The 25696-nt window shown below is 38.9% G+C and overlaps 1 protein-coding gene across 1 annotated transcript in view; it reads right to left on the bottom strand.

The window, feature by feature from the left end:
* Positions 1-25696, bottom strand: part of VDAC3 (voltage dependent anion channel 3) — a 41761-nt gene that overhangs the window by 15853 nt on the left and 212 nt on the right. Inside the window, exons 2-5 of the mRNA XM_054020928.1 lie at positions 15923-16035; positions 12068-12139; positions 9946-9995; positions 3172-3324 (exon numbers count right to left, since the gene is read on the bottom strand). Coding sequence (XP_053876903.1) covers positions 3172-3324; positions 9946-9995; positions 12068-12139; positions 15923-15956 — 309 coding nt within the window. The 5' untranslated portion in view covers positions 15957-16035. The remainder of the gene's footprint in view (positions 1-3171; positions 3325-9945; positions 9996-12067; positions 12140-15922; positions 16036-25696) is intronic.

The raw sequence follows: 25696 nt of genomic DNA, 5'->3' as shown, positions 1-25696 counted from the left end.
TGTGCAAAGAAATACTTCCTTTTAATTGTTTTAAACCTGCTGCCTATTAATTTCATTTGGTGATCCCTAGTTCTTGTGTTATGAGGAGTAAATAACACTTCCTTATTTACTTTCTCCACACCAGTCATGATTTTAATAGACCTCTATAATATTCCCCTGACTTAGCTGTCTCTTTTCCAAGCTGAAAAGTCCCAGGTTTATTAATCTCTCCCATGTGAGGCCTTACATTCAACTTGATGGCATTTCCTCTGTTTCCATGTATGTATATACGTAATGCAAAAACTTTTGATTGCCCCATCTGATCAATTCTGAAATTTCAGAGAATGTTCTAGACGTCAATGGCCAGAAACTTTTTATTTTGGGGGATAATTTGAGCACTGAATGGCAGGAAAATGGGGGACAAAGTTGCTGTCATCTGTTGATGGCATCCATTAACAGTCTGCAGCATAACAATACTCCTGCTCAGGGACAGCCAGAGGGAAAGGAGAGAGAACACTTCATTCCCTCTCCCTAATGTTCTTCCTCCTCAAAGACAGCACCACTTGTCCACTCCTTCCTTCTCAATCTTGTTGTAAGAAAGATATTTCAAGGGGCATGGCAGAGACAGAGCCTCCATTTGCACTTAAAAAAATTAGACAAATCTACAGAGTGAGGCCTACATGAGCAATGAAGCATGCTATCCTCTAGTGTGTTTAGGCAGCAGGAGAGGGTGCCAGAGTTTCTTCTGCTGCTGCACCAAACGGGCACTCTGGGGGCTTGATTTTAGCTGAAAACAGGTCTTGTTTTTTGATTTTCACCAAAAATCAATACAACATTCCATGAAAATTTTCAATTAATTGGATGCAGTTTTCAGAAGTTTTACACAGCACAGAGAAATAATATTGAGCTGAGTGTAGGACCTTGCTTTGTTTGGCCAACTAGTAAATCTTTACTTTAATTCTAACTTTTATTTGCACTCACAGCCCTGTTTAATAAAAACTATTTAAATATTTTGCATAGCTGGTTGGACAACATCTAAATAACCCCCTTGTATTGATGAATATACACCTCTACCCCAATATAACTCTGTCCTTGGGAGCCAAAAAAATCTTGCCGCATTATAGGTTAAACCGTGTTATATCGAACTTGCTTTGATCTGCCAGAGCGCGCAGCCCCCCCTCCCTGGAGCTCTGCTTTACCGCATTATATCCAAATTCGTGTTATATTGGGTCGCATTATATCGGGGTAGAGGTGTATTAGTTTTTAGGTCATTAATCTTTCTCAGTGTTATGCAACCTTAACTTTGCAAGATTAAATACTTAAAAACCAGGCAATTACAAAAGTAAGGTTGCTTAACTTCACCATACTGCACATCTGGCAGGTACAACAATGGAGTAGCCAGACAGTGTTAATGGCTCATCCATACCCATTGAGAAAAGAATCCTCTATCCTAGAGATTTCTCAAGGAAGCATGTACGCCATGGGGGCGGATTAACACACCTCAAAGCAAAGAACTTTCACAAGCTGGAAGAAAACATAAAAGAGGGGAAGTGACATCACTTGGCTCTCTTCCTCCCATCTCAATACTTTGAAGAAATGTCTGGAGGACAAAGACTTTGAATGGGGGAAGAGGGTCCCAGGCTGGGAAAGAGTTCCAGTCCGTGTATTGAGGAACTGAAACCTGTTTGTACCATCTACACTGCTTGATTCAAATCCTGTTTAATTTGCAGAATTTAACTTGTTTTTATTTCTTAGATAACCAACTTTGGCCTTTATGCTTGTTACTTATAATCACTTAGCATCTATGTTTCTGTAGTTAATAAATCTGTTTTCTATTCTACTTAAAAAAATGTGTTTTGGTTGAAGTGCTTAGGAAATCTCAGCTCAGTTTACAAAGACTAGTGTGTCTCCTCTCCACATTGAAGGAGGAGTGGACTGGGTAACGAATTTACACTGGCCAGGCTTTGGACCAGTTCAAGATGGTATAGTTCTGGGGTGCAAGGCTGGGGAGCAGGGGAACTGGTGGAGCCTTCCTATTGATGATTCATGAGTGGCTGGGAGAGCATTCATGTAACTCAGTTGGGTGGATGCCTGTGTAAGTGCAGTACCTGCCAGAGGTTTGGGCTTGACAAGCACCACAGTGTAAGAGGCAGCCCAGGTTGGTGGGACAGAGGGCTCAGCAGTCCCACAGTCCAGGTTGCATCCCAGGGACCCTGTCACAAACATCGTATGTCCATGACACAGTAATCCTCTGTTTATTTTAACAAGGGAAAGGATAGAAAATAGTTCATAAATGGATCATGGCCAAGTTAACTTTAATTTATAGCTCTTCCTAGTATCTGAATGGTTCTTCTTGTAACCTTAATATTGAATTACAGCTAGTTTACTGCATTTCATGTCACAGTAATTTAAGGAAAATTAAGATTTGGAGGTATTCAGTATTTGCAATTTACAGGCTTTGGTGAGTTTTCCAGATCTACAGATTTGTCTAGTCTGTACGCACATTAAAAATTCACAACTACCTTTGTCTTCAGCTATCCACCTCATGCTGTTTACGAGAGCAGTTGGCTCCACTAGCAGAGCTTGGAGGCAATTTTGAGGCAGAGAATAGACTCAATTGTGCATTTTCCACACCTTAGAATAAAAGTGCCTCCTCCACCCGCTGCTATATTTGTTTTGTAATGTCAGTTAATAAGTATGTAGGGTCAAATTACAGTACAAATCAAATGGGACAACTGCTTCATTTTTGAAAGATTAGATTTAAAATCTGGCTTAGGTCATAAATGAAAATCAAGGACTCCTCTAGTCCTTAATGGATATATTTACATATCAGAAAATAACCTCACAATTTAATAAAATACAATATGAATACTCAGAATGCCCATCTGCAACAGCAGTCGTGCTGCAAGTCTGAATGATGATGTACGGTATTGTGTGAGGACATTTGTCTGCTCTACCTGTCTGCACTACAACTCCACCTTTAAGAACAACAAATTCAGAAACAAAATTATATGAAAACTCCCACATACTGTACAAAAAGAATGAATTGAGGTATTCCCGTCTATTCTATATTTTAGTTAGTCCTAATTTACCACAGCTCTCCTATAATTTGTATCTTCTATTGGTTTATTCTCAACACAGTACTTTTACCTGACTTGCTGAATTGCTTTCATAATTTCCACTTTCTCTTACCTTATCCTCCATGGACACCTCTGTCCCCAGGGTGTTGTCTGTGTTCCATTTCTGGGTGAATGTAAGTCCATAGTCCTTGATCTTGTATTTGGTCTCTAGGCTGCCTGAGGCCTTGCCTGTGTCTGTGTTGGAGGAACCAGTGGTGGTAAATTCCTGGCAAAAACACCAGACAAGAATTAACACACATTACTTAATTAAATTTAATTTCTACTTGATGAGTCCCATCCCTTTGAACCAGTGGTTCTCAACTTTTTCTGACGCATGCCCCCCACATTTTTTTTTTTTTAATTTGGAGCACACCCCTTGCAAAATGTGACATTCTAATGATGGAACTGGGGACATTAATACATTGATTCCACTAAAGAGGATTCTATTTTAACTAAAATCAGTCCATTGACCCTGCTGTCTAACTCTGCACTGACTAGGAAACCTTTTAAAAGCACATACCTTAATAGCCACAAAGTTTTCCAAGGCAGTATTTCTCAATTTCAGAAAAGAGCACAACCCCCATGTGCCATGTCGCAATGCCACTCACTCAGATTTGCTCCAGCCACCCCTCTGTCATGACAGAGGGTGGCCGGGCCGAATTTGAGCAGATGGTATTGCAACTCCATGATTGAGTGGGAAGGCTTGCTGAGTCCCCCTAGAAAGTTTGATAAGACCATAAGAATGGGCATACTATATCCATCTAGCCCAGTATTTTGTTTTCCAAAAATGACCACTGCCAGATGCTACAGAGGGAATGAACCGAACAGGGGAATTATCGAGTGATCCATCCCATCGTCCAGTCCCAGCATCTAGCAGTCAGACATTTAGGGATACTCACAACGTGGGGTTGTGTCCCTGACCACCTTGTTTAATAGTCATTGATGGTCCCATTCTCCATGAACTAGTCTAATTTTTTATTGAACCCAGTTACACTTTTGACCTTTACAACATCCCCTGGTAACAAGTTCCACAGGTTGACTGTGCATTGTGTCAAGAAGTACTTCCTTTGCTGCCTGTTAATTTCATAGGATGACCCCTTGTTCTTGTCCCTATTCACTTTCTCCACCGCTCATGATTTTATCAACCCCCACTTCCCCTTAGTTTCTTTTCTAACCTGAACAGTCCGAGGCTTTTTAATCTCTCCAATGGAAGCTGTTCCATACCACTATCATTTTTGTTGTTCTCTAAACATTTTCCAATTCTAATATATATATTTTTTGAGATCGGACAACAAGAACTGCATGCAGTAGTCAAGGTGTGTATATACTATTTATATAGTAGCATTAAGATGCTAGCTGAGAACTGCTGCTTTAAACCATTTGTTTAATCATTTTACACCCTCATGCTTATCATCATAATACCTGGACCCAGATGACTGGATTATAGATAAAAAGGGCTCCAGAGGTAATCCTGGCAATTACAGGCAGGTAAGCCTAACTTTAGCACCAGGAAAATTGGTTTACACTGTAGTAAAGAAAAGAATTGTCAAACACATATATGAACACGATTTGTCGGGGAAGAGTCAACATGGCTTCTGTAAAGGGAAATCACGCTTTCACCAATCAGACTTTTGATATGGTCAACAAACATGTGAACAAGAATGATTTAGTAGATATAGTATACTTGGACTTTCAAGAAGCCTTTGACAAGACCCCTAACCAAAGGCTCTTAAGCAAAGTAAGTAGTCATGGGGTAAGAGGGAAGGTCCTCTCATGGATCAGTAACTGGTTATAAGACAGGAAACAGGATAGGAATAAATGGTCAGTTTTTAAAAGGAGAGAGGTAAATAACGGGGTCCCCCAAGGATCTGTACTGGGACCAGTGTTGTTCAACACATGCATAAATGATCTGGAAAAAGGGGTCAATAATTAGGTAGCAGACTTTGCAGACAATACAAAATTACTCAAGATAGTTAAGTTCAAAGCTGACTGCAAAGAGTTACAAAGGGATCTCACAAAAACTGCGCGACTGGGCAAACAAAATGCAGATGAAATTCAATGTTGGTAAGTGCAATGTAATGCACATTAGAAAACAATCCCAACTATCCATGCAAAAAGATGGAGGGGTCTCAATTAGCTATTACCACTCAAAAAAAGAGATCTTAGAGTCAATGTGGCTAGTCCTCTGAAAACATCTGCTCAATGTGCAGAGGCAGTCCAAAAAAAGCTAACAATGTTAGGAACCATAGGGAAAGGGATAGATAATGAGATAGTAAATATTATAATGCCACTATATAAAGCCATGATATGCCAACACTGCATGCAGTGCTGGTAACTCCATCTCAAAAAGGATATATTAGAATTGGAAAAAGTACAGAGGGCAACAAAAGTGATTACCGGTATGGACAGCTTCCATATGAAGAGAGGTTAAGACGACCAGGACTATTTAGCTTGGGAAAAAGACAATTAACAAGGGATGTGATAGAGATTTATCAAATCATGAATGGTATGGAGAAAGTGAATAAGGAAGTGTTATTTACCTCTTCACATGACATAAGAGCCAGGTGTCACAAAACCACCAAAAGGAAATACTTCTTCGCACAACGCACAGTCAACTTTTAAAATTCATTGCCAGGGTCATGCTGTGAAGGCCAAAAGTATAACTGGGTTCAAAAATGAATTAGATAAGTTCCCGGAGGATAGGTCCATCAACGGCTATTAGCCAAGCTGGCCTGCAATGCAACCACATGCTCTGGGTGTCCTTAAGTCTCTGACTGCCTGATGCTGGCACTAGACAACAGAGGTGGATCACTCGATGATCGCCCTGTTCTGTTCCTTTCCTCTGCAGTAGCTGGCACTGGCCACTGTCAGAAGACAGAATATTGGGCTAGATGGATCATTGGTCTGATCCATTATGGCTGTTCTTATGACCCCTTTTTCCAAAACCTTTTTATTCTACTTCTTACCATTGAACATAATTATTTCTGTATCTCAGTTGCCTACTTCCTGACCCAGTCCCCTAGTGCACTATTGAACTCCAAATCCTTAAGACAAAAGGTCATCAACTGGAGAAATTCTAGTGCAAAAGACACTTCCTCCATTGTAATATCTGGATAAATCCCAAAAAGACTTCCCTCAAGCCACCTTCTGGTCTGGAAAAAATCATCATTTTATTATTCTGTATTCTTTAAAGACATCAAAAATCCTTGGTCACTTTTCAGTTACATTAGCTCACTTCTTCACAACCTTGTATCCCTCTTCTTTTTCACCTACAAAGTTTGCCATATTCTTCCATTCTAAAATTGCAGTAGTATCTGATACCCACCAGCTCCACCCCCTCTTTTTTCCTTTACATAGATTCAGTCCTCACACATCCTGCACCCAGACTCCCATCTATTCAGAACACCGTATCCACCTTTTAACCTTTACACATGAACATAATCACATCATCACAACTCTTAAAGGGCTCCACAGGCCCTCTATCTACTAGCAAAATCGCACTCCTCACCCTCAAGCACTGCCCTGCCAAGACTCTCTCTTCTATTTCTCCAATCTCTTTTCTCTTTATACTCTACTGGCTTCATCTGCTCTTCCAATTCTGACCTCCTCCTATGTTCTCTATTCTTTACCCTCCTTTGTGAGGTCCATTCTTTGATGCTGCCACACCAGCTGTTGAACTTTTCTCTACCTCGCAGATACTTCTGTAAAACATAGCTCAAAACCCACATCTTCCTACGCTGCCTACAGCCAGCCAGATGCTGGCCAGTTCCCCATACAGTAGAGTTTCTTATTAAGATTTTATGCCTCTCCTTGTCAATTGTCCGCATCTACTGTCTAAACCTCTCGTAACTAATTCAGTAAATGCTGTGTGAACATATGAACACATTAAAAGTTAACTGTATGTATATTCTGATTATAGTTATAATGCACATCAGGCAAGTTATGAGAAGTGTCTGACAAAAGACAATTTCAGTTCCCATCTTTGGAACCCTAATTGTAAAGATTACGCTTGTTCCAAGCCTCTGAGAACTTGTATTCTTAGATGGCACATACTCTATTTCCACACTTCCAGGCCAATGCAATGTGCTATAAGTTTCAGGAAACTCAGACTTGGAATAGTTTTAAAGTACCAGAGGGGTACTACCAAAAACACATTTCTGTCACAATATGCAAGATGGCACTTACTTTAGGATTATGCCATGCTGCAACAGCACACAACTGTCTTAAAATAAATCCATCCAGACATCAAAGGAAAATATAGGATCGAGATCAGGAAACTGACTTCTGTGGTTGATTAGCCTTTAAACAGAGTTTTCAGGCTCCGAATGTAAGTGCACAAATCTCTGATTTGTTACTTCTGTGAGATTATGTTTAAAGAGACCAATCTATAACTGACTTTTAAAAAAATCTCTCGTTTGATCTTAATGCAGATCATCAATCTAAATGGCTGAACAGATTTCTCAGATCAAGGACAAGAAAAAGATCTTGTCTTCCCTTTTCACTAAACACAGTGAAGAGAAAGAATCCTGCTGTCATATGATCAAAAGCAGAAGGATTTCCCTAGCAGTTAGAACTGGATCTCCTTCTGAGAGAGGACAGCGCAGAGTCAACATTTGTTACCATTCATCTCTAGACTGTCAAAAGCAGAGTTGTGATTGGATCATGTCCCGTGAGAGCATTTCTGAAATCCTCTGCCTCAGAATGCCAGACTGGATTAATTTCATATACCAGTCTGAACCAGTCCTCAAGCTCAACTTCATAACTGACCTTTCAGTGGCAGACATCTTAGAAAAACATGAGACACTTAGTAGGACACTGAACCAGTTGTGCTGTATGAAGCAACAATACCTGAAAGAAAAGTCTGTGCGGGGAATGAAAGCTGTATATGAAGGTTCTACCTCTCAAACTTAAAGAGAACTCAACACACGGTAAAACTACTTGCCATTATATCAAGACAGAGTGTGGCTTCCATTTGTACCCAATTATGTGGCACATCCCTCATTTTGGTCCCCACCTCACTTCCATCCCACACAAGCCTGCTGTTCTTTCATTGTTAATGCAAAATACTGATATTAGAAATGCTAAATCAGGATTCTGAAATAAGAGACAATTGTATCTATACCACATCATTTCTAGATTCCTTTCCTCTTATTTTTGTTGTGTTTCTATGGTTCTTTGACACAGACTTTAAATACCTGTGTTATACAATTGGGTTATAGTGGAGTGTAAGCTATGCACACAAGAACTCCTCATGTCAGTTACCATTTTTCCTTCACCTCCTAAATAAATTAGGAATGTGAATGTGTCACAGTCCAGAGCAAAGTATGTAAAAGTAGGAAACCCTATTAGAAATTGACAACAGGAAGAAATACACAAGAACAATCACTATTCTTACCAGCTGAATAAGTAGCCAAAACCAAAGTTGCATGGAAAGGGGAGAAAACATTTGAGAAATTAAGGATTTTGATCAATCAGCAAACTTAGTCAGATTTGGACGTTCTCTGTATACATTCTGGCCATTATTTAACACAACAGCCTCAGTATAATATTCTTAGCATTTGAAAATTACAATGCATTGCTAAACAAATTGCCTAAAAAAACCCTGATATTTCATACTTCAGAGCTATTTCATTTCAGTCACAATAAAAAACTTGTATTCCCCATATCTTTGCTATCGCACTGTGGTAATCCACTTAACTGTGACAAACTACAAAATAACAAGCTACCTTCTGCTATAAGAATGAATTTAAATGTTTGTGCATTTGTGAGGTGTGAATGTACAACCAGAAGGGAGAGCTGAAGCAAATATGGGCACGGTAGAGGTTGAAAAGTAATGTGAGTGAAGCAAGCATAAATGGCACTGTAGACATGCATGCCCAGGAGTGCAAAAGACCATGCAATAATAAGCATGCCTAGTGGGGAGATATTCTTGAGGGTAAAGGTAAAAAATATGGATTCTATTCCTCGCTCTGTCAGGCTTCCTGTGAGATCATGGGGAACTAATAATTTTCCCCTTCTATAAAATGGGGATTATGATATTCTGTACTTCTCAGAGATCCTGTGAGATTTAATTCAGTAATGCATGTAAAATGCTGTCAAAGCCTCATGTAATAGATGCTATAGAAATGTTATGCTTTATTAAGCTTAGCAGCATAAGCATAAAGAAGCAGCATTCAACCCATTTTTAACAGAACTGGAAATGCAAGCCCAAGCACAATAAAACTCCAGCTAAATTACGTCCCCCAGATCACCAATGGTGTCAAAGATTCAAACACTCCCTTTAAATCCAGCGAACGTCTCTGGCAATATTTTGATGGTGGGAACTTGGGAGTATAGCTTTTGCAAAGCCAGCCAGCCCGCTCTCAACTTCATCCAAAACCTCATTTAGCTAAAGGTTTTTGGTGTCTCGAGTCCTTTGGATAAATAGTTAATGCAGGATTGTGAATCCAGACTAATAGTAGTGGATGATCTGGCCTGCATCCATAACCAGAGATGTGAGCCAGAAACAAATTTAGCTATAAAAAGGTAGTGAGTGAGAACACACATGACCAGAAGCATGACAATGCAAACCCATTCTGAAGACACCACAAAGACGGAAGAGTGAACAAATGTACCTATGCAAATCCTAACATAATGACAGTATTCTATGTGAAAGTCTGTGTAGATCACAGAGAAAATACCGGGACACCAATTCTTTACATCATTCTAGTAGCACACCACTCACCTCCAGGCATTAAAATGAGATGAAAACAGAAAAGTAGTAAATACCAGTGAATTACTTTTGTTACTAAAGAGGTTTACTCTCATCTTTGCTACACTGATGTCATTGAAAGTCTTCAGTACTCACCACTCCACTGGAAGACTTGGTCTTCAGCTCTAACTTGACCATTCCAAATCCTGAAACAGCAAAATTCACAAGTTTCTATAACAAGAATATAATAGACACTTACTCCGGAATCAAACAGGTTGGGAGTGTTTGCTCAAAACAGCCCACCCTGTTACTAGATGCTGATCTTCCTGGGAAAGTATTAAGTGGTTTCTGATGACTCACCAAGGTAGGTGGCTCATTATCCATTGGGATGTAAGGGAGGCAGAAGTGTCTATTTCAGAGTACAACTAGGGTGTGGGCTGAGCACTCCTGAATTGGATAAATACATTTTAAGACCAGAAGGGAACATTATGATCATCTGTCTGAACTGCTGCATAACACAGGCCAGAGAATTTCATCTAGTTACATACTTGAGGCAAGAATTACATCTACTTGAGCTAGGGGATATTTTTAGTAAAACATCCAATCTTTACTTAAGAGACTTAAAGTGATTACCCCTGGACAAATTGTTCCAATGGTTAATCATATTTACTGTTAGATATTTGTGCCTTATTTTAAATCGGAACTTGTCTAGCTTCAACGGATCTCATTAGACATTTGTCATCAGATATCTTTTCTCCATTTAGATACTTGTAGACTGGGATCAAACCACCTTTTAACCTTCTCTTTTAGAAGCTAAATAAACGGACATGTTTAAGTCTCTCATTGCAAGGCAGGTCTTCCAGCTCTCAAATAATTTGTGTAGCTCTTTTCTGAAAGCTGTCCAATTTGTCAACATCTTTTTTGTCATAGTCTCACCAATACCACATACATAGATAATATCATTTCCTTATTCCTGCAGGATATTCCTTTGTTTACACATCCCAGAACAACATTTGCGCTCTCTTTAGGCTGAAAATCTAGAAGCAGCTAACACTAGAAAGAAAGCTTGAGCTGAAATTGTTCAAAATATAGTTTGGTCTTTGTTAACAAAGACCAGTCTGAGAAATGGTGAGTTTTTGACTTTACAGTGTGTGAACTTTGTTTAGAGCAGTTTGGGAAACGCACCCACTCACACACAGTTTAACAACAAAATTTCACAAAATAGATGATTTCAGAATTCATGACACGTCACTGTACTGTCAGTCTCAGGATTCCCATAACTGATCATAATTTAAATCAGTCACGGGCAATGAAAATACAGAGAGCTATCCCCACAAGATGGACTGTATCTTTGTATCTCTCAAAGCAGTTATTCAAATGAATTTATACGACATATATAAATCTAAAATTCCCAGATGCAAAAGAAAAAAAAAATCAAACCAAAGGTCAACTATTAATTGGAAGATCACCACTTTTACCACTTCCCCCAATACAGAGACAGATATTAGCAAATTTCCTTTAAAAATTCTTACAGCAGATGGAGAAATGATCATCAACTAGGAAGAAATCCAGTATGAAGATCCAGGAAAATCATAAATATACATATATAGAAAAAAGCCACTTCTTTATCAGCTATATAGTGCTAGTTTTATGCCACAAACAACGTAAATACCGCATTAAGCCGTTGTTTATGTAAATTATCAAGAATTGCAAACAAGAGAACAGTTCAAGCAGAGAGTTCCTCCCCTATAGAGACTTTCTGGTTTTCTTTTAAAATAACATTTTCCAGTTTAAAGTGCTCTAAATTATTTGTACTGTGTCCAACATTACACATCATTTGTCTCAAACAACATAGGAGCATTCTACCTGAGGGGATCGTCTGTTGCCAATGGTCTGCTATGGCAACTTACATCGAGGGGTTGGACATAATTATACATATTCCTGTATATAATAAAGAAGGTGAGAAGCACTGCATCCTCTATAAAAGGCGGAGGACACTGGAACACTTCTCACTATTCAAATTACATTTTGTGGCATCTCTCTGACCAAGACTCAAAACAGTTTCCTTTCTAGTTTGTTTGATACACATTTATGGTGGGTTAATATATTGAGTAAGTAGCACTAAATATTTTTTCCTCCTTCTCTTGTACTTATTTGGTCACATTATTACCAAAAAATATTATTTCTGTGAATACATATGTAAATAGCATTATTACTTTTGTTAAGGCACCTAAGAAATGTAAGTTTATTAGCATCAACATATGATCACGCAGCTTACCATATCCTTTGTTGAATACATCCCTGGCGGATTTCCCCAGGTCACAGTAGGACGGTGGGACAGCCATTGGGTCTGAAAAGATTAGAAGTGGAGAGAACCCAGAGTTTACAATACAGAGCCAAAAATCTTACTAAGCAGAGACACCTTCCTTACTTTCACGTTGTTTTGTCAGAAAGAACAAAAGGTATTTTATATCAGAAATTTAACATAAGCCAATCTATAATTCAGAATCACTGTACTCCAGAAGTGGAATTAAATTCTAGCAATGTACTTGTCCCAGAATCTGCTAATATTGTATCAGAGAAAGAACCCAACAATTTACTGACTCCATTTCTGTTCCAACAATTGAATGCTCCTTTCATGATAGGAACTGTTCTGACAAGGGCCCTAGGTGACATACACCATGGTGGTGAATACTCATAGAATTGCAGGACTGGAAGGGATCTTGAGAGATCTTCTAGTCCAGTCTCCTGCACTGAAGGAAGGAAAAAAAGTATTATCTAGACCAGGGGTAGGCAACCTATGGCACGTGTGCAGAAGGCGGCACACGAGAAGTGTGCACTCACACTGCCCGGTCCTGGCCACTGGTCCGGGGGGCTCTGCATTTTAATTTAATTTTAAATGAAGCTTCTTAAACATTTTAAAAACATTATTTACTTTGCATACAACAATAGTTTAGTTATATATTATAGACTTATAGAAAGAGACCTTCTAAAAATGTTAAAATGTATTACTGGCACGCAAAACTTTAAATTAGAGTGAATAAATGAAGACTCGGCACACCACTTCTGAAAGTTTGCTGACCCCTGATCTAGACCATCCCTGACAGGCCTTTGTCTAACCTGCTTTAAAAATCTCCAATGATGGAGATTTCACAACCTCTCTAGGCAATTTATTCCAGTGCTTAACTATCCTGACAGCTAGAAAGTTTTTCCTAAGGTCCAATCTAACCCCCAGCTCACTGATTCCTCAAGGTTAAAGAGAATTTTTTTTCTCCCGCCTCCCTGTAACAACCTTTTGTGTACTTAAAAACTGTTATGTTCCCCTTCTGTCTTCTCTTCTCCAGACTAAACAAACCCAATTTTTTAAATCTTCCCTCCTAGGTTATGTTTTCTAAACATTTAATCATTTTTGTTGCTCTTCTCTGGACTTTCTCCAATTTGTCCATATCTTTCCCAAAACGTGGCACCCAGAACTTCACACAATATTCCAGCTGAGACCTAATCAGCGCAGAGTAGAGTGGAAGAATTACTTCTTGTGTCTTGCTTACAGCACTCCTGCTAATATATCCCAGAATGATGTTTGCTTTTTTGAAACAGTGTTACACTGTTGACTCATATTTAGCTAGTGATCCATTATGACCCCAAATCCCTTTCTGCAGTACTCCCTCCTAGGCAGTCATTCCCCATTTTGTATGTGTGCAAGTGATTGTTCCTTCTTAAGTAGAGTACTTTGCATTTGTCCTTATTGAATTTCATCCTATTTATTTCAGACCATTTCTCCTGTTAGTCCAGATCATTTTGAGTTTAAAACCCTATCCTCCAAAGAACTTGCAACCTAGCCCCTGCGCCCCAGCTTGGTATTGTGTGCAAACTTCATAAGTTTACTCTCTATACCATAAATCATTGATGAATCAGCAAATGAAAGCCCATGGAGTCCAATATTAACTCAAAGCCAATTTAGAACTATACAAGATTTTCCCCTCTTATTTTCTCCATTCTTCCCCTCAGGTAGTCTTCCAGAGCTTTGGAAAATACAAAAAGGACATCTGTCTACAGTATGTGGATGTGACTGACACCCTGGTACCCCAATATTCACCACGGTCATGTAATTAGGATATGCTTTGTACAAAGTATGCTTTGTGAGGTATCATTCTAAAAGTCTTGATCTGTTAGACATTAATGTGTTGTTGGATTGTATGTGCTATCATCGTATATGAAGTTAAGTTTGGCTATGTATGTGTTACTGAAACATGTGAGGTTGAAAACACCCACAAGCAGCCTTTCAGGTACAACAATAAAAAGGCCAAACAATCTTAATGGTTATGAGGAAATGCGCACAAGGATTACCCCAGGAACTATATACAACAGAAACCTCTCCGAGATAGCACTACACAGTGGGAACTGTTTGACCCAGGTCACAGCAAAAGAGCTCCCCACTTGCTGGAAAGAAGATATAAAAGGGGGAAAATGACATCATGAGGGGACCTCATTCTCCCCACAACAACATACCTGGAAACACCTGAGGAATAAAGACTGAACAAGACTGAACGGGGGGGAAGTGATGGTCGTAGACTAAAAGGGATTTCTAGCCTGTGTATGAAAACCTGGGAAACCCAAGCTGCGAAGCCAAGGCAGTTTGTGCCTTAAGAATTTGCCAGCCTGTTTATCACTCAGGGTGAGAATTTGCCAATTCATATCCTATCTATCTGGCATGTTAAACTCAGTTTGCGGTTTTGTTTATTTACTAGGTAATCCGCTTTGATCTGTTGGTTATAATTTATAATCACTTAAAATCTATCCGTTTGTAGTTAATAAACTTATTTTATATTTTAATCCAAACCAGTGTGTGTTGGACTAAGGTGTCTGGGGAAAATCTCAGCTTGGTTACCACAAGTGTGCATGCTCCTCTTTACATTGAGGGAGAGGTGGACTGAGTGTTAAACCCATATACTGGCCAGATTTGACCAGGGCAGTACAGTAGTGCTCTGGGGTCCTAGGCTGGTGGTTAGAGAGCCTGCATGTGACTGCAGCTGGGTGTGTTCCTACTTGTGTGAATGCTGGTGAAAGTGCAAGCTTGGAGGGCTTTGCAGCTTGTCAAAACAGCACAGTGTGACAGGGAGCACAGGCTGCTGGGTCAGTGGTATCCCAGTTCCAGGTGACACTCCAGGATCTTGCTGAGTCTCTCTCTGATAATGCACTTAACAGAAAAACGGGACTATGGTCTAACATAAATAACTTTCTGTCTCAACTTTAATTTTGTTTAAACAGAAAAAAAGCCAGAAACTGAACATTGTGAGTGGAGTGTTAGTTTTAATGTTGGATGTCTCAACCCTTTTGTTTGGTGTCACTACCTAAATATTATTAAATACCATTTTAAATAATATATTCTGCTAGTGGCTTCACATTAAAGAAACATAGGTGGCTTCTATTCTAGAGTTTGTGCCTGAGAAATATGGATTTATAATGGCAAATCTTAAACATCCATCATGTTACTGTGGTAGCTTCTGTTCCAGAAAGGACCAACTAACCAACAGCTGAATGGCTCATTTGTTGCCAAGCTTCTCTTGAACAGCTACCACTAGAAATATCTCCAATCCTCCACTTGATAAATTATATTACATTGAAAGCACCGCTGATCCAAGATAATAATAATAATGCAAACTAAGAGGTAAAAATCTTTAAAATCATCCATTCCCTTCAAATACTCACACCACTTACCTTTCCTTTGAACTACACAGCAGTGCTAACTGTTTAGCCTCTTTCTTATTACTGTTGGGTTTCTCTTCCCCCACGCTCTTGCTGAAGAGCAAACTTGAGTTCTTCTGACCTTTGTGTGACAAGAAATCTATTCTTGCAGCAAGCAGTTTCTGACTTCACTCACAAAAAGACAAAACTAATCAAGCGCAGAACTGCTTCACAAAGCTCACTTTCTGTCACTATACTGGCTATTATGCAAGGATATCAACAAAGTATCTGAATTAATTCACAACTCAACCTTGTGGATGGATTACACAGAGCTGAGACAATTTACACTCTCTAATGAACTTCTTTATTTTTAATAGCTGGCCTTCTGCTATATATATATATATATATATATATATACACACACACACACACACATATATATATATACCTGTGGGTCTAGCAGGTACAGAACAGCTGGACATGACCGCAGATTCCTTATATGAAGATTAGATCATAAATTATGTACGTCTCAAATGTGAACTTATAAAAGTTCTTTATAACCTGTCAAATATGGAAAAAAATTGATGCATCATTAAAGATGAAAGACAAGTTTTACTTATACTATTACAGCAGCATCTGCAACCTAGTCGTGGAGCAGGCTGCATTTCTGATATAAAACCTGATTTTCACCAAAGAACAATTGCTGAGGTGAGCCAGGAGCAAATTATTCCATAATTTTTAAAAAAGTTGCTGTTATCTTTTAAAGTTTGTCAGAATTTTTCATCCCATTGTTTTAAAAACAGCTCAATGACTTAAAATCATTACTAGGAATTAAAGTAAACAAAATAAAGAGAACACAGCCAACACCAGGTAAGTGTAAAAGCAGATATTGTGGTTATGGATATGTGGTTAACTGTTTTTGAGGCTTAAAAAATGTATTAGGACACATATACGAGCAAAAGCCAATACCAAAGATGGTTCTCTGCACAAGCCCCCATCAGATGCACAAGTGGCATCCTGGTGAGAAACCTAGTAAACTAAATAGCTACCTCTTTCACTATCCACCCTAGGTAATACACCACCCCACTCCACCCTGACTTTTTGGGGGATATCCAGCATCTCCCTCCCTCATTTATCAATTGCTGAAAAGGGGGCAGAATCACTACCCCCTATTCCTTTAACAGGGTTTGCCTAGACTTTAACTTTCAGTCATGTTTTAACACATGGTAACTGACAATTGATTAATATGTTAGAACAAGATTGAAGCTGGACTGCACCATCATCATTCTTTCCCAATACCCCTATCACCAAACAGAAAAGTGAATGCAAATGGGAGAACAGAAGAGGGTGTCCAGCATGTAGTCAGTGAGAGCTCCCACTGTACCTAAAGCATATTCACAGAAAATCAAAAGGAAAGATCTTCTACTCTGACAAATACCCGTTCTGTCATTAAGTGTATCACCCTCCTGCTTGGCATTTTACTCCATTTGAGCCCTGTTTTCATAAAGCTCTCTAGTACACCTTCCGTATTAGATTCATTACCTGTAAATGTGACCCACAATACCCCCCATATGCTTTTATAAAGGAGTTTGTTTATATTCAACGTTAAATAATGAGTAGTCAAGTATTTACAGTATTTTTAAAGAAAAACATTTCTGAGCACGGGACTCACAAATGTATGCTTAAGGGAGAATTGTACCGTGTCATCCCTGAAGGAGGTGCTGACTATCACCACCAGTTATGGACCCAACACCTCGGCAGCAAAGACAGACTGGTGAAAGTAAAGGATGATTTCAGCATCCCAACTACTCTACTGGGTAAATGGCCTCAATTTTTGCCTGGTCTGAGATACAATGACTATTTCTGGGCAAGATACTTCATAAATCATTTGAGAGAGGTAATTCTAGACACCAATGGAAATCTGAGCATGTGATTTATTTCAGTTGAGAGTCACAAGATATCAGATTTTGGAAATCACATTTGGACTACACTTTTACTCTTCCCCAACTCAACTGCTGTCTGACTGTAGCAGCTGTTCTCTAGAGAGCTATTAGAGCTAGTACAAATCAGTGTTACCAGTGATTCATGAATGGCGATCTGAAAAACTGCTTCTTTCATAGGAGCGATGCATTTGTCAGACCTCTGGCAGAAGCCTTTTCTGCTAGCCACGTGTCTATCTTTGGGAGTTTCCACTTTTCAAAGATTCTGAATGACTAAATTCCAAAATCCAATAACCTCCCCATAATTTTCATGTCTGTTAGATGTTTCTTTAGTGAAAATTCGACACTAAACAAACGTACAGAAAGTATCAAAACTGAAGTAGTAGCAAGCACGTAATAGGACTGACCTGAACAGCAAAGCACTGGGGATATAAATCAACTAAAGAAAAAAAAAATTTTTTTTTTTGTTTAAACTGGTTTTCTCAATAAAATTAAATATAGGTTTGTTTTTTAAAAGATAAATCAATTTGCAATTAAATCTGAAATTGTGACAATTTATTTTAAGGCCTACCTTTACTATAATCTAAAAACATTTAAATTACATTAAAAAAAATCAAGCAGTACATGTTTGCTTTCGAGTTTTAAAAGAAAGTCAAACCACTGAACTGGTGGAAGTCACTTGCTAAGCAGCTAGAACCAAAGTTTGCTGAAGTGCTAAATGAACTTTTGACAGCAGTAGCCTCTTCTGTAGGTGCAGAGAAAGTATTTTCTTCATTTCAGTTTATTTAACTAGTTCATTTTTAAGAAACCAATTGTGAGTTAAAAAAGCAAGAAAACTTATTTTCCTCGTAATCAATGAATAATAACTAGTTGAGAAAGGATGATACCTACTTCTTCTAAAATCTTGAAGGACATGGTGAGCGGAAACAATCAGTTTAATTAAGTAATTAACTACAGATACTTCCTTCATTTAAAAAAAAAATCTGTTTTAAACATAAAACATTTTGATACAATTTTTCCTTACATATCCAGCACGAGGTAGTTTTATTTAACCATTTAAAAATGCTGGTTTTGCACAATTTTAATTTAAATTTCAATCCAAATAGAGAAAGATACAAATCACAGGTAAAAAAACAACCACATAGCAAATGAGAAATGCATCATTCTCTATTTTCTAACATACTCTAATAATTAAAATAAGAATATGAATAAATGTAAGTTAAGTCATAACTGCTTCAATAAATGCATAGAGACATAGTGCATACCCTGTTACCAAAAAAAACACTAAATTTAGTGAAAGGGCTATATTTAGTTGGGAATTAATGTTCTAAAGATTATCAACTAAAGATAACTAAGTACAAATGCAAAACACTTAAAATTTAAATCAAAGTTTTGTGATTGCTAATTTAAATCATGATTAATATCAGTGATCACTTTGATTTAAATTAATGCACCTTGCTGCAAAGTGACTTAGGCCTGGATTACACTTAAAAGGGCTTGCCACTATAGATATACCAGAGGAGCTATAATGGTAAATTCTCCTAATGGAGACAGCTTATACCAGCAACAGTTTCTGTGTGTGTATAGTTTCAACCAGTTCCCCAAACAGAATAAGCTATACCGACAAATGGACTTTTCTGCAGGTACAACTGCATCTACACTAGGGCTTTTGCTGCCATAGCTATGTTCATTAGGGATGTGATTTTATTTCCCCACCCCACACACACACTTAACTGAAGTAGCTATATTGGTAAAACTTTCTAGCATAGACCAGGCTTTAGAGAAGCTAGAGCAGCGGTCAGCAACCTTTCAGAAGTGTGCGCCGAGTCTTCATTTATTCACTCTCATTTAAGGTTTCGCGTGCCAGTAATACATTTTAACATTTTTAGAAGGTATCTTTCTATAAGTCTATAATATATAACTAAACTATTGTTGTATGTAAAGCAAATAAGGTTTTAAAAACGTTTAAGAAGCTTCAATTAAATTAAAATGCAGATCCTCCCGGATGGGTGGCCAGTGTGCGTGCCACTGAAAATCAGCTTGCGTGCTGTCTTTGGCACGCGTGCCATAGGTTGCCTGCCCCTGAGCTAGAGCAATGTGTGCTGCAGACAACAAGGGAAGATTTGATGCTGATAAAATGTAAACTGTTACACAACGGGAGAGGAAATAAAGCAGCAAAGACACAAAATGGAAGGCCATAACTAAGTGGCAGTCACATTAAACAAGTTTATTTTAACATTCGTTTTTCCCACATCACTAAGCACTACAGTAGCCACAGAAGAAATGTGGTCTTGTTTTTAGAGGCTGTAGTGATAGGTGGTCAATGAAAACACTATGTGGTACACAATAAGAACCCTGCTCCTATCAACTACAATATTGTAATGCTGCATTTCAATCAGTATGGAGCAGGGGTCCCCAACGAGGTGCCTGGCCGGTAGATGAGCACCTGCCGAAATGCTGCCGAGAAGCAGTCATCTGGATGCTGCTGCTTGTCGGCGGCAATGCCTATTGACGCTGCCGCTTGTCGGCGGCATTTCGGCGGATGCTTGTCCACCGCCACAGTCCTCCATGGCTCGTTGTCTGGCGCCCGCCAGACAAAAAAGGTTGGGGACCACTGGCATGGAGGATTAATCTCTGTGATCACAAAAATACAGGCTTCTAAATTCATACTATAATTAAGCATTTTCGGGGTGAGAGATAAGCAAGAGTTATCAAAATGATCAAATTTTAGATTGACATTTCCTTTATTCTAATATGTTTTCAACATTTATCAAATGTTAATGTAAAACATCTATGGATTTCAGTTTCCCAAACACTTTTTAAAAAGTCAGTATTTATATTTCCACTGCAATTCCCTCTCCCAGCAAAGTCCAAAAGGCAATGTGAATACCTGGCTCCTGTTGACATAAGAGATTCTTATTTCCACATTGAAGAGTACCTATTTTACCCGATAAAGTTTTGTAGTGAAATTATTAGACTTGTAGGAATTAAATCAAACATTTTCTCCATTAAACTTCATCAGACAGTTGTAGCAGCTCAGAAACAAAAAACAGCTTTGTGCGTGCAATCTGCAGCAGCCTAGGACTCAAATACCTCTCAGACTTTGCTGAAAGAGGAAGAAACACCTTTTTTGGGGGTCAAATTAACATTCATCCAAAATACAGAAAAAGTAGGAATACTGTCCCTATTTAAGATATCAGTATTCCGCATCTTGCAAGGGCAAAAACACCCATTGGGAAAGTAGTAGTAGTACTTTCAGAATGAATGAGGTTTTCTAGACACTGGTTTTGAATGAGCGATCAAAATGAACAAAAATTCTAGTCCTAGCAATCTGAATCCAGGGATGATTTTCTTCCAGTGGGAGGAGGAAGAGGGGAGATATGCCTGGATTTTAATGCATGCAGATGACCTATCTATTGAGGTGTGTGTTGTAGCATCACATGCTAGACTGTGAGACTCAATGTGCCAGGGTGGATAAAAATCAATGATTTTTTTTTTTAATGGAATAGGGATTATAAATTCAAATTCTAGATTATGAGACAATATATTCATATAATGTTTAAGAAAAGTTTTGTAAACGAGTTCCAATAGTTCATGGATTAAGGACCCAATCTTATGGGGTTCCAGGGGCTTCTGTATAGATTTAGATTAATCTTTCTATCTATCTAATGGGACTCAGTGCTCAGTCTAGAAGATACCATCAGAGATGCTTAATTTTTCAGTTCTCAAACTGTGGATTTGTGTCTCCAGAGATAACATGCTTGTTAACAGCAAAAATGTTTTTAAATAATAAATAAATAGAGGTGAGAAATCGCAAACCTCAACCCTATTATCCCTCTGCAAATTTGTGTACACAGAGTCAATCCCTAACCTCTCTCTAAAAGTGGAAAGTTTCAAAATGTTCAACGAATAGAAGATTGTTGGAGGCGGAATAGATCCGGACAAGGAGAAGAAGTCTGGAGATAAATTTGAGATGGGAGTGAGAGGCAGTAGAAACAAAAGTGAAACTGTTTGAGCAGCATATTCCAGAAGTCTTGAGGTCTTTCTGAGTGTAGCCTTCATTGATTAGAAATCTACCATACCATTCTCTCACTAGAAGGGAAAACCTATAATGGCAGCAGGCTGTAAAAACAAACAAACAAACAAAAAAAACACCAAACACAAAAACAAACAAACAAAAAAACCCCACAAAAATACACACACCCAGTTTGGTAATATTTTAATGAAGTTTCTTTACCTGTGGGCAAGACAGGCATGCGTGCAAAATGCAAACAGTGCAACAAAGAAATGCAAAGCCTGGTTGCCTGAATGAAACATCATGAGACGTGTTCCTTCTCAGGAGTCAAGTATCAGAGGGGTAGCCGTGTTTGTTGCTTTTTACAGTTCCAGACTAAGAGTCCTGTGGCACCTTATAGACTAACAGATGTATTGGAGCATAAGCTTTCGTGGGTGAATACCCACTTCATTGAAAGCTTATGCTCTAATACATCTGTTAGTCCAGGGTCCCCAACCTTTTTGTGACCAGTAGCACATTCATGTTTTCAGAAGAGTGTGACGGGCGCCAACAATTTTTCAAGGCTTATTTTGTATTCGTACATTAAATTATACGAAAAACATGATATTTAATATTACATAATATATGAATCCAGAGAGAAGCCGCGAGGACAGAGAACACCGGCGCCTGCATCCCCAGAGTACTCTGTCCCCAGCAGGTGCGGGGCCCCGGCATCTCTCCCCTGCTGGGCACTAGGCAGGTCTCACGCCTGCTGGGGAGAACACCGGCGCCAGCAGCCTGCAGTTCTCTGTCCGTGGCAGGAATGGGGCCACAGCTTCTCTCCTCTGCTGGGCACTAGGCGGGCCCCGTGCCTGCCGGGAACAGAGAACACCGCACCCGCAGCCTGAGTTCTCTGTCCCTGTCAGGCGTGGGGCCGTGGCTTCTCTCCCCTGCTGGGCACTAGCGGGGCACACACAAATGCCCCAGAGGGTGCCATGGCACCCACGGGCACAGCGTTTGGGACCACTGTGTTAGTCTATAAGGTGCCACAGGACTCTTTGTTGCTTCTCAGGAAGAAGCTGTGTTGAAGATAATTAAAGGAACATGTCTGAACATGCAGGATCTTCAGGTTGATAAACTGTTATTTCATACTTCTTTCTTAATGACTGCCTGTCTTCCTTCTGGACTATTCTTCAATTCTCATGTTTGAACAAAAAAATATAGTTGCTACTCTATGGTACTATCATTTTAGATGCAGTTGTGATAAAAAAATAAATAGTTGAAATAGGCAGATCTTCCTTTTACAATTTCACCTTTAAAGTACTACTGACTGCCAGTGACTGCAATAAGTAATACTAAATGAGCAGTATGGTAATAATTAAGTAACTGCATTGACTTGTTTTGTTTAGGAGAATCCATCCTCAACATACAGGATTCTGAAGACTATCCACCTTCAAGATCACCATAATTTTCTATAGTTTCAGAGTTATCTGCCGATGAGTGTTTCAGTCACATCACGTATCTCACATAGCCACAGTATATCACCTGTAGCAAAAAGGAAAAAAAACTCCATCATCCAGATACAACCATAGATAAGTTTGAGATGAGAACCAGCAGATTACAAAAAGTAACTGATGAAAAAATTTCCCTGTTTGTTTATGCAACAAACTCTCCTTTCCGTATGATTGAGAACCCTCACTTCCATTAACATGGTTCAGTCATTAAGACCAGGATACAGTTCACCCAACAGCATAGATGTTGCAGGCAAATTGCTGGATAAAGTGTACGAAAGAGAAACTGAGCAGTGTGCAAAAGGTCTAGAGGGTAAAATTGTCAACCTGAGTCTTGATGGGTGGAGCAATGTCCACAAAGATCCTGTTGTATGTGCTTGTGTGACAACAGAAGAAGGGAATGTCTTCCTTACAGAAACAACTAATACATCAGGAAATGCACACACAGCAGAATACTTACAAGAAGTAGCAGTAAAAGCTATAACAAACTGTGGGAAAAAAAAATCAAATGTCTAGTACGCAGCTTGGTCACAGACAATGCTGCAAATGTATCCAAGATGAGAAGAAATTTAGAAGAGAGTCCCAAGCTAATAACATACGGTTGCAGTGCTCATTTGATGCACCTTCTAGCCAAAGACTTAAGTGTTCCAGAAATAAAGGCTAATGTTGTTGAAATTGCAAAATACTTCCGTAACAACCACTTTGCAGCAGCTGCTCTGAAAAAAGTGGGAGGAACCAACCTAACTCTCCCACAAGACGTGCGACAGAATTCAGCAGTGGACTGTTTTGAGCATTAGATCAAGAACTGGCCTAATCTGATGACAGTTTGTGAACAAAATTGTGAAAAAAATAGATGGCACTGTCACAGCCAAAGGTCTTAAGAGAAGTGTTGAACACATGCGGAGTACCCTGAAACCTATTTCTGTAGCCTTGAACAAAATGCAGGGAAATGGCTGTTTTATTGCCGACGCTGTTAAAATTTGGAAGGAACTGAGTGAAATCTTAAAAAGAGAAATATGCAATGACAGAGTTAAATTACAAGCATTAAAAAAACTAATGGGATAAGCACTATCTCCAGCTCATTTTCTTGCCAATATTCTCAGTACTCGGTACCAGAGTCAAACCTTAACTGCAGAAGAAGAGGAGTTGGCTATGACATGGACATCCAGCAATCATCTCTCCATAATGCCAACTATAATAAACTTCAGAGCTAAGGGTGAACCATTCAAGAAATATATGTTTGCTAATGGTGTTTTAAAGCAAGTCACAGTAGCGAACTGGAGGAAGTCACTTAAGCACTTGGATTCAAAGACTGTTGAAGTGATAATCTCACTTTTAACAGCAGTAGCTTCTTCTGCTGGTGTAGAAAGAATATTTTCTTCCTTTGGACTAATTCATTCCAAATTGAGAAATCATTTGGGACCTGAAAAAGCAGATTATGAACAAACAGGAAAATGAAGGTGAAGACAACTGAGTTAACTACAGAAGCCAATATTTTAAGTTTCTCATGTTGACCTGCCTAACACAGTCGATTTAAATTTTTTTTTTAAATATTTCATTTAACTATTTTAGTTAAAAACAATTTTAACAACACTTGTTGTGTTAAAATATTATATATTTGCTGTTGAAGAAAAAACAGAATACATAACGTTGGTGTTTTAGTTAAATAAAACAATTTAAATGTCTGTCTGGTGACGTTCTCCTCCTAATACAGCACGGCAAGAAAAATATTAATGATTAACCTGTTGAACTTGAGATAGCTCACCTCCCAAAGACTTCATAAATATCTGCTTCAATTATCTTTGGTAAATGAAATAACCAATCATTCATTTTCTGGTAGAGCTGTACAACTAATCTGAAAAGTTTTCAAAATAAATCACTTTTAAAATGAATAGTGTGTATCTTCTAAAAATGAAACTTACATCTATCTCTGAGTTGTGAAAAATATGTATCAAGGTTATAACAATCAACAAGAATGCACTTTTATGTAGAAATCCATGATTAAATCGAGTCTTCCTAACTACTAATTTAAATCAAATCCACACTGCAACGTCCCCAGCCACCTTTAAAAGAACATTAACTAAACCAGAGGCAAGCATAGTATCCTAAACTGCTTTTAACACAATTAAAAACAAAAGTTGATACATTTAAGTTTATGTTGTCCTTTAACCAGTAATCAAGGGCATGAATCAAAGTCACAGGTGTCACAGTCCAGAAATACCCAAACAATTTCAGACTTTCTGTGAACAAAACCAATGGCAACAATGTAAAGAAATGTGTATGTGCATGTGTACGTGCACACACCTTCTGCCCCATGCCCGGCCCTGCCCCAAGACATGGAAATGCAAAAAGGACACAGCTCATATTGCTTTGAATTTAACAGCCAAAGCCATCAGTTGCCATGACAGCACCACAAGGTGACTTTGGAGACACTAGGGTGATCAGATGTCCCGATGTTATAGGGACAGTCCCAATTTTGGGGTCTTTTTCTTATATAGGATCCTATTACCCCCCCACCCCGTCCCGATTTTTCACACTTGCTGTCTGGTCACCCTAGGAGACACCCAGAGCAGGAAATTGTCAAGACACAATTGATTTTCGTTATTGTAAATGCACCATACAGAAGCTGTAACATACACCAGAGACAGAAACTCACAGAGACATAAAATAGGCAATGTGCTGTGAGCAGCTACGGTCACCCCCCCCCCGAGGGTTATACTACCCCAGCCCTCACACCCGGACCCCGCCCGGGGCCTCACGTCGCCCAGGCCGGACAC

Source organism: Malaclemys terrapin, chromosome 2 (assembly GCF_027887155.1).
Source record: "Malaclemys terrapin pileata isolate rMalTer1 chromosome 2, rMalTer1.hap1, whole genome shotgun sequence".
Lineage (NCBI taxonomy): Eukaryota > Metazoa > Chordata > Testudines > Emydidae > Malaclemys > Malaclemys terrapin.
The sequence above is the reverse complement of the archived record's forward strand: the minus strand, read 5'-3'. Positions and strand labels throughout refer to the sequence as shown.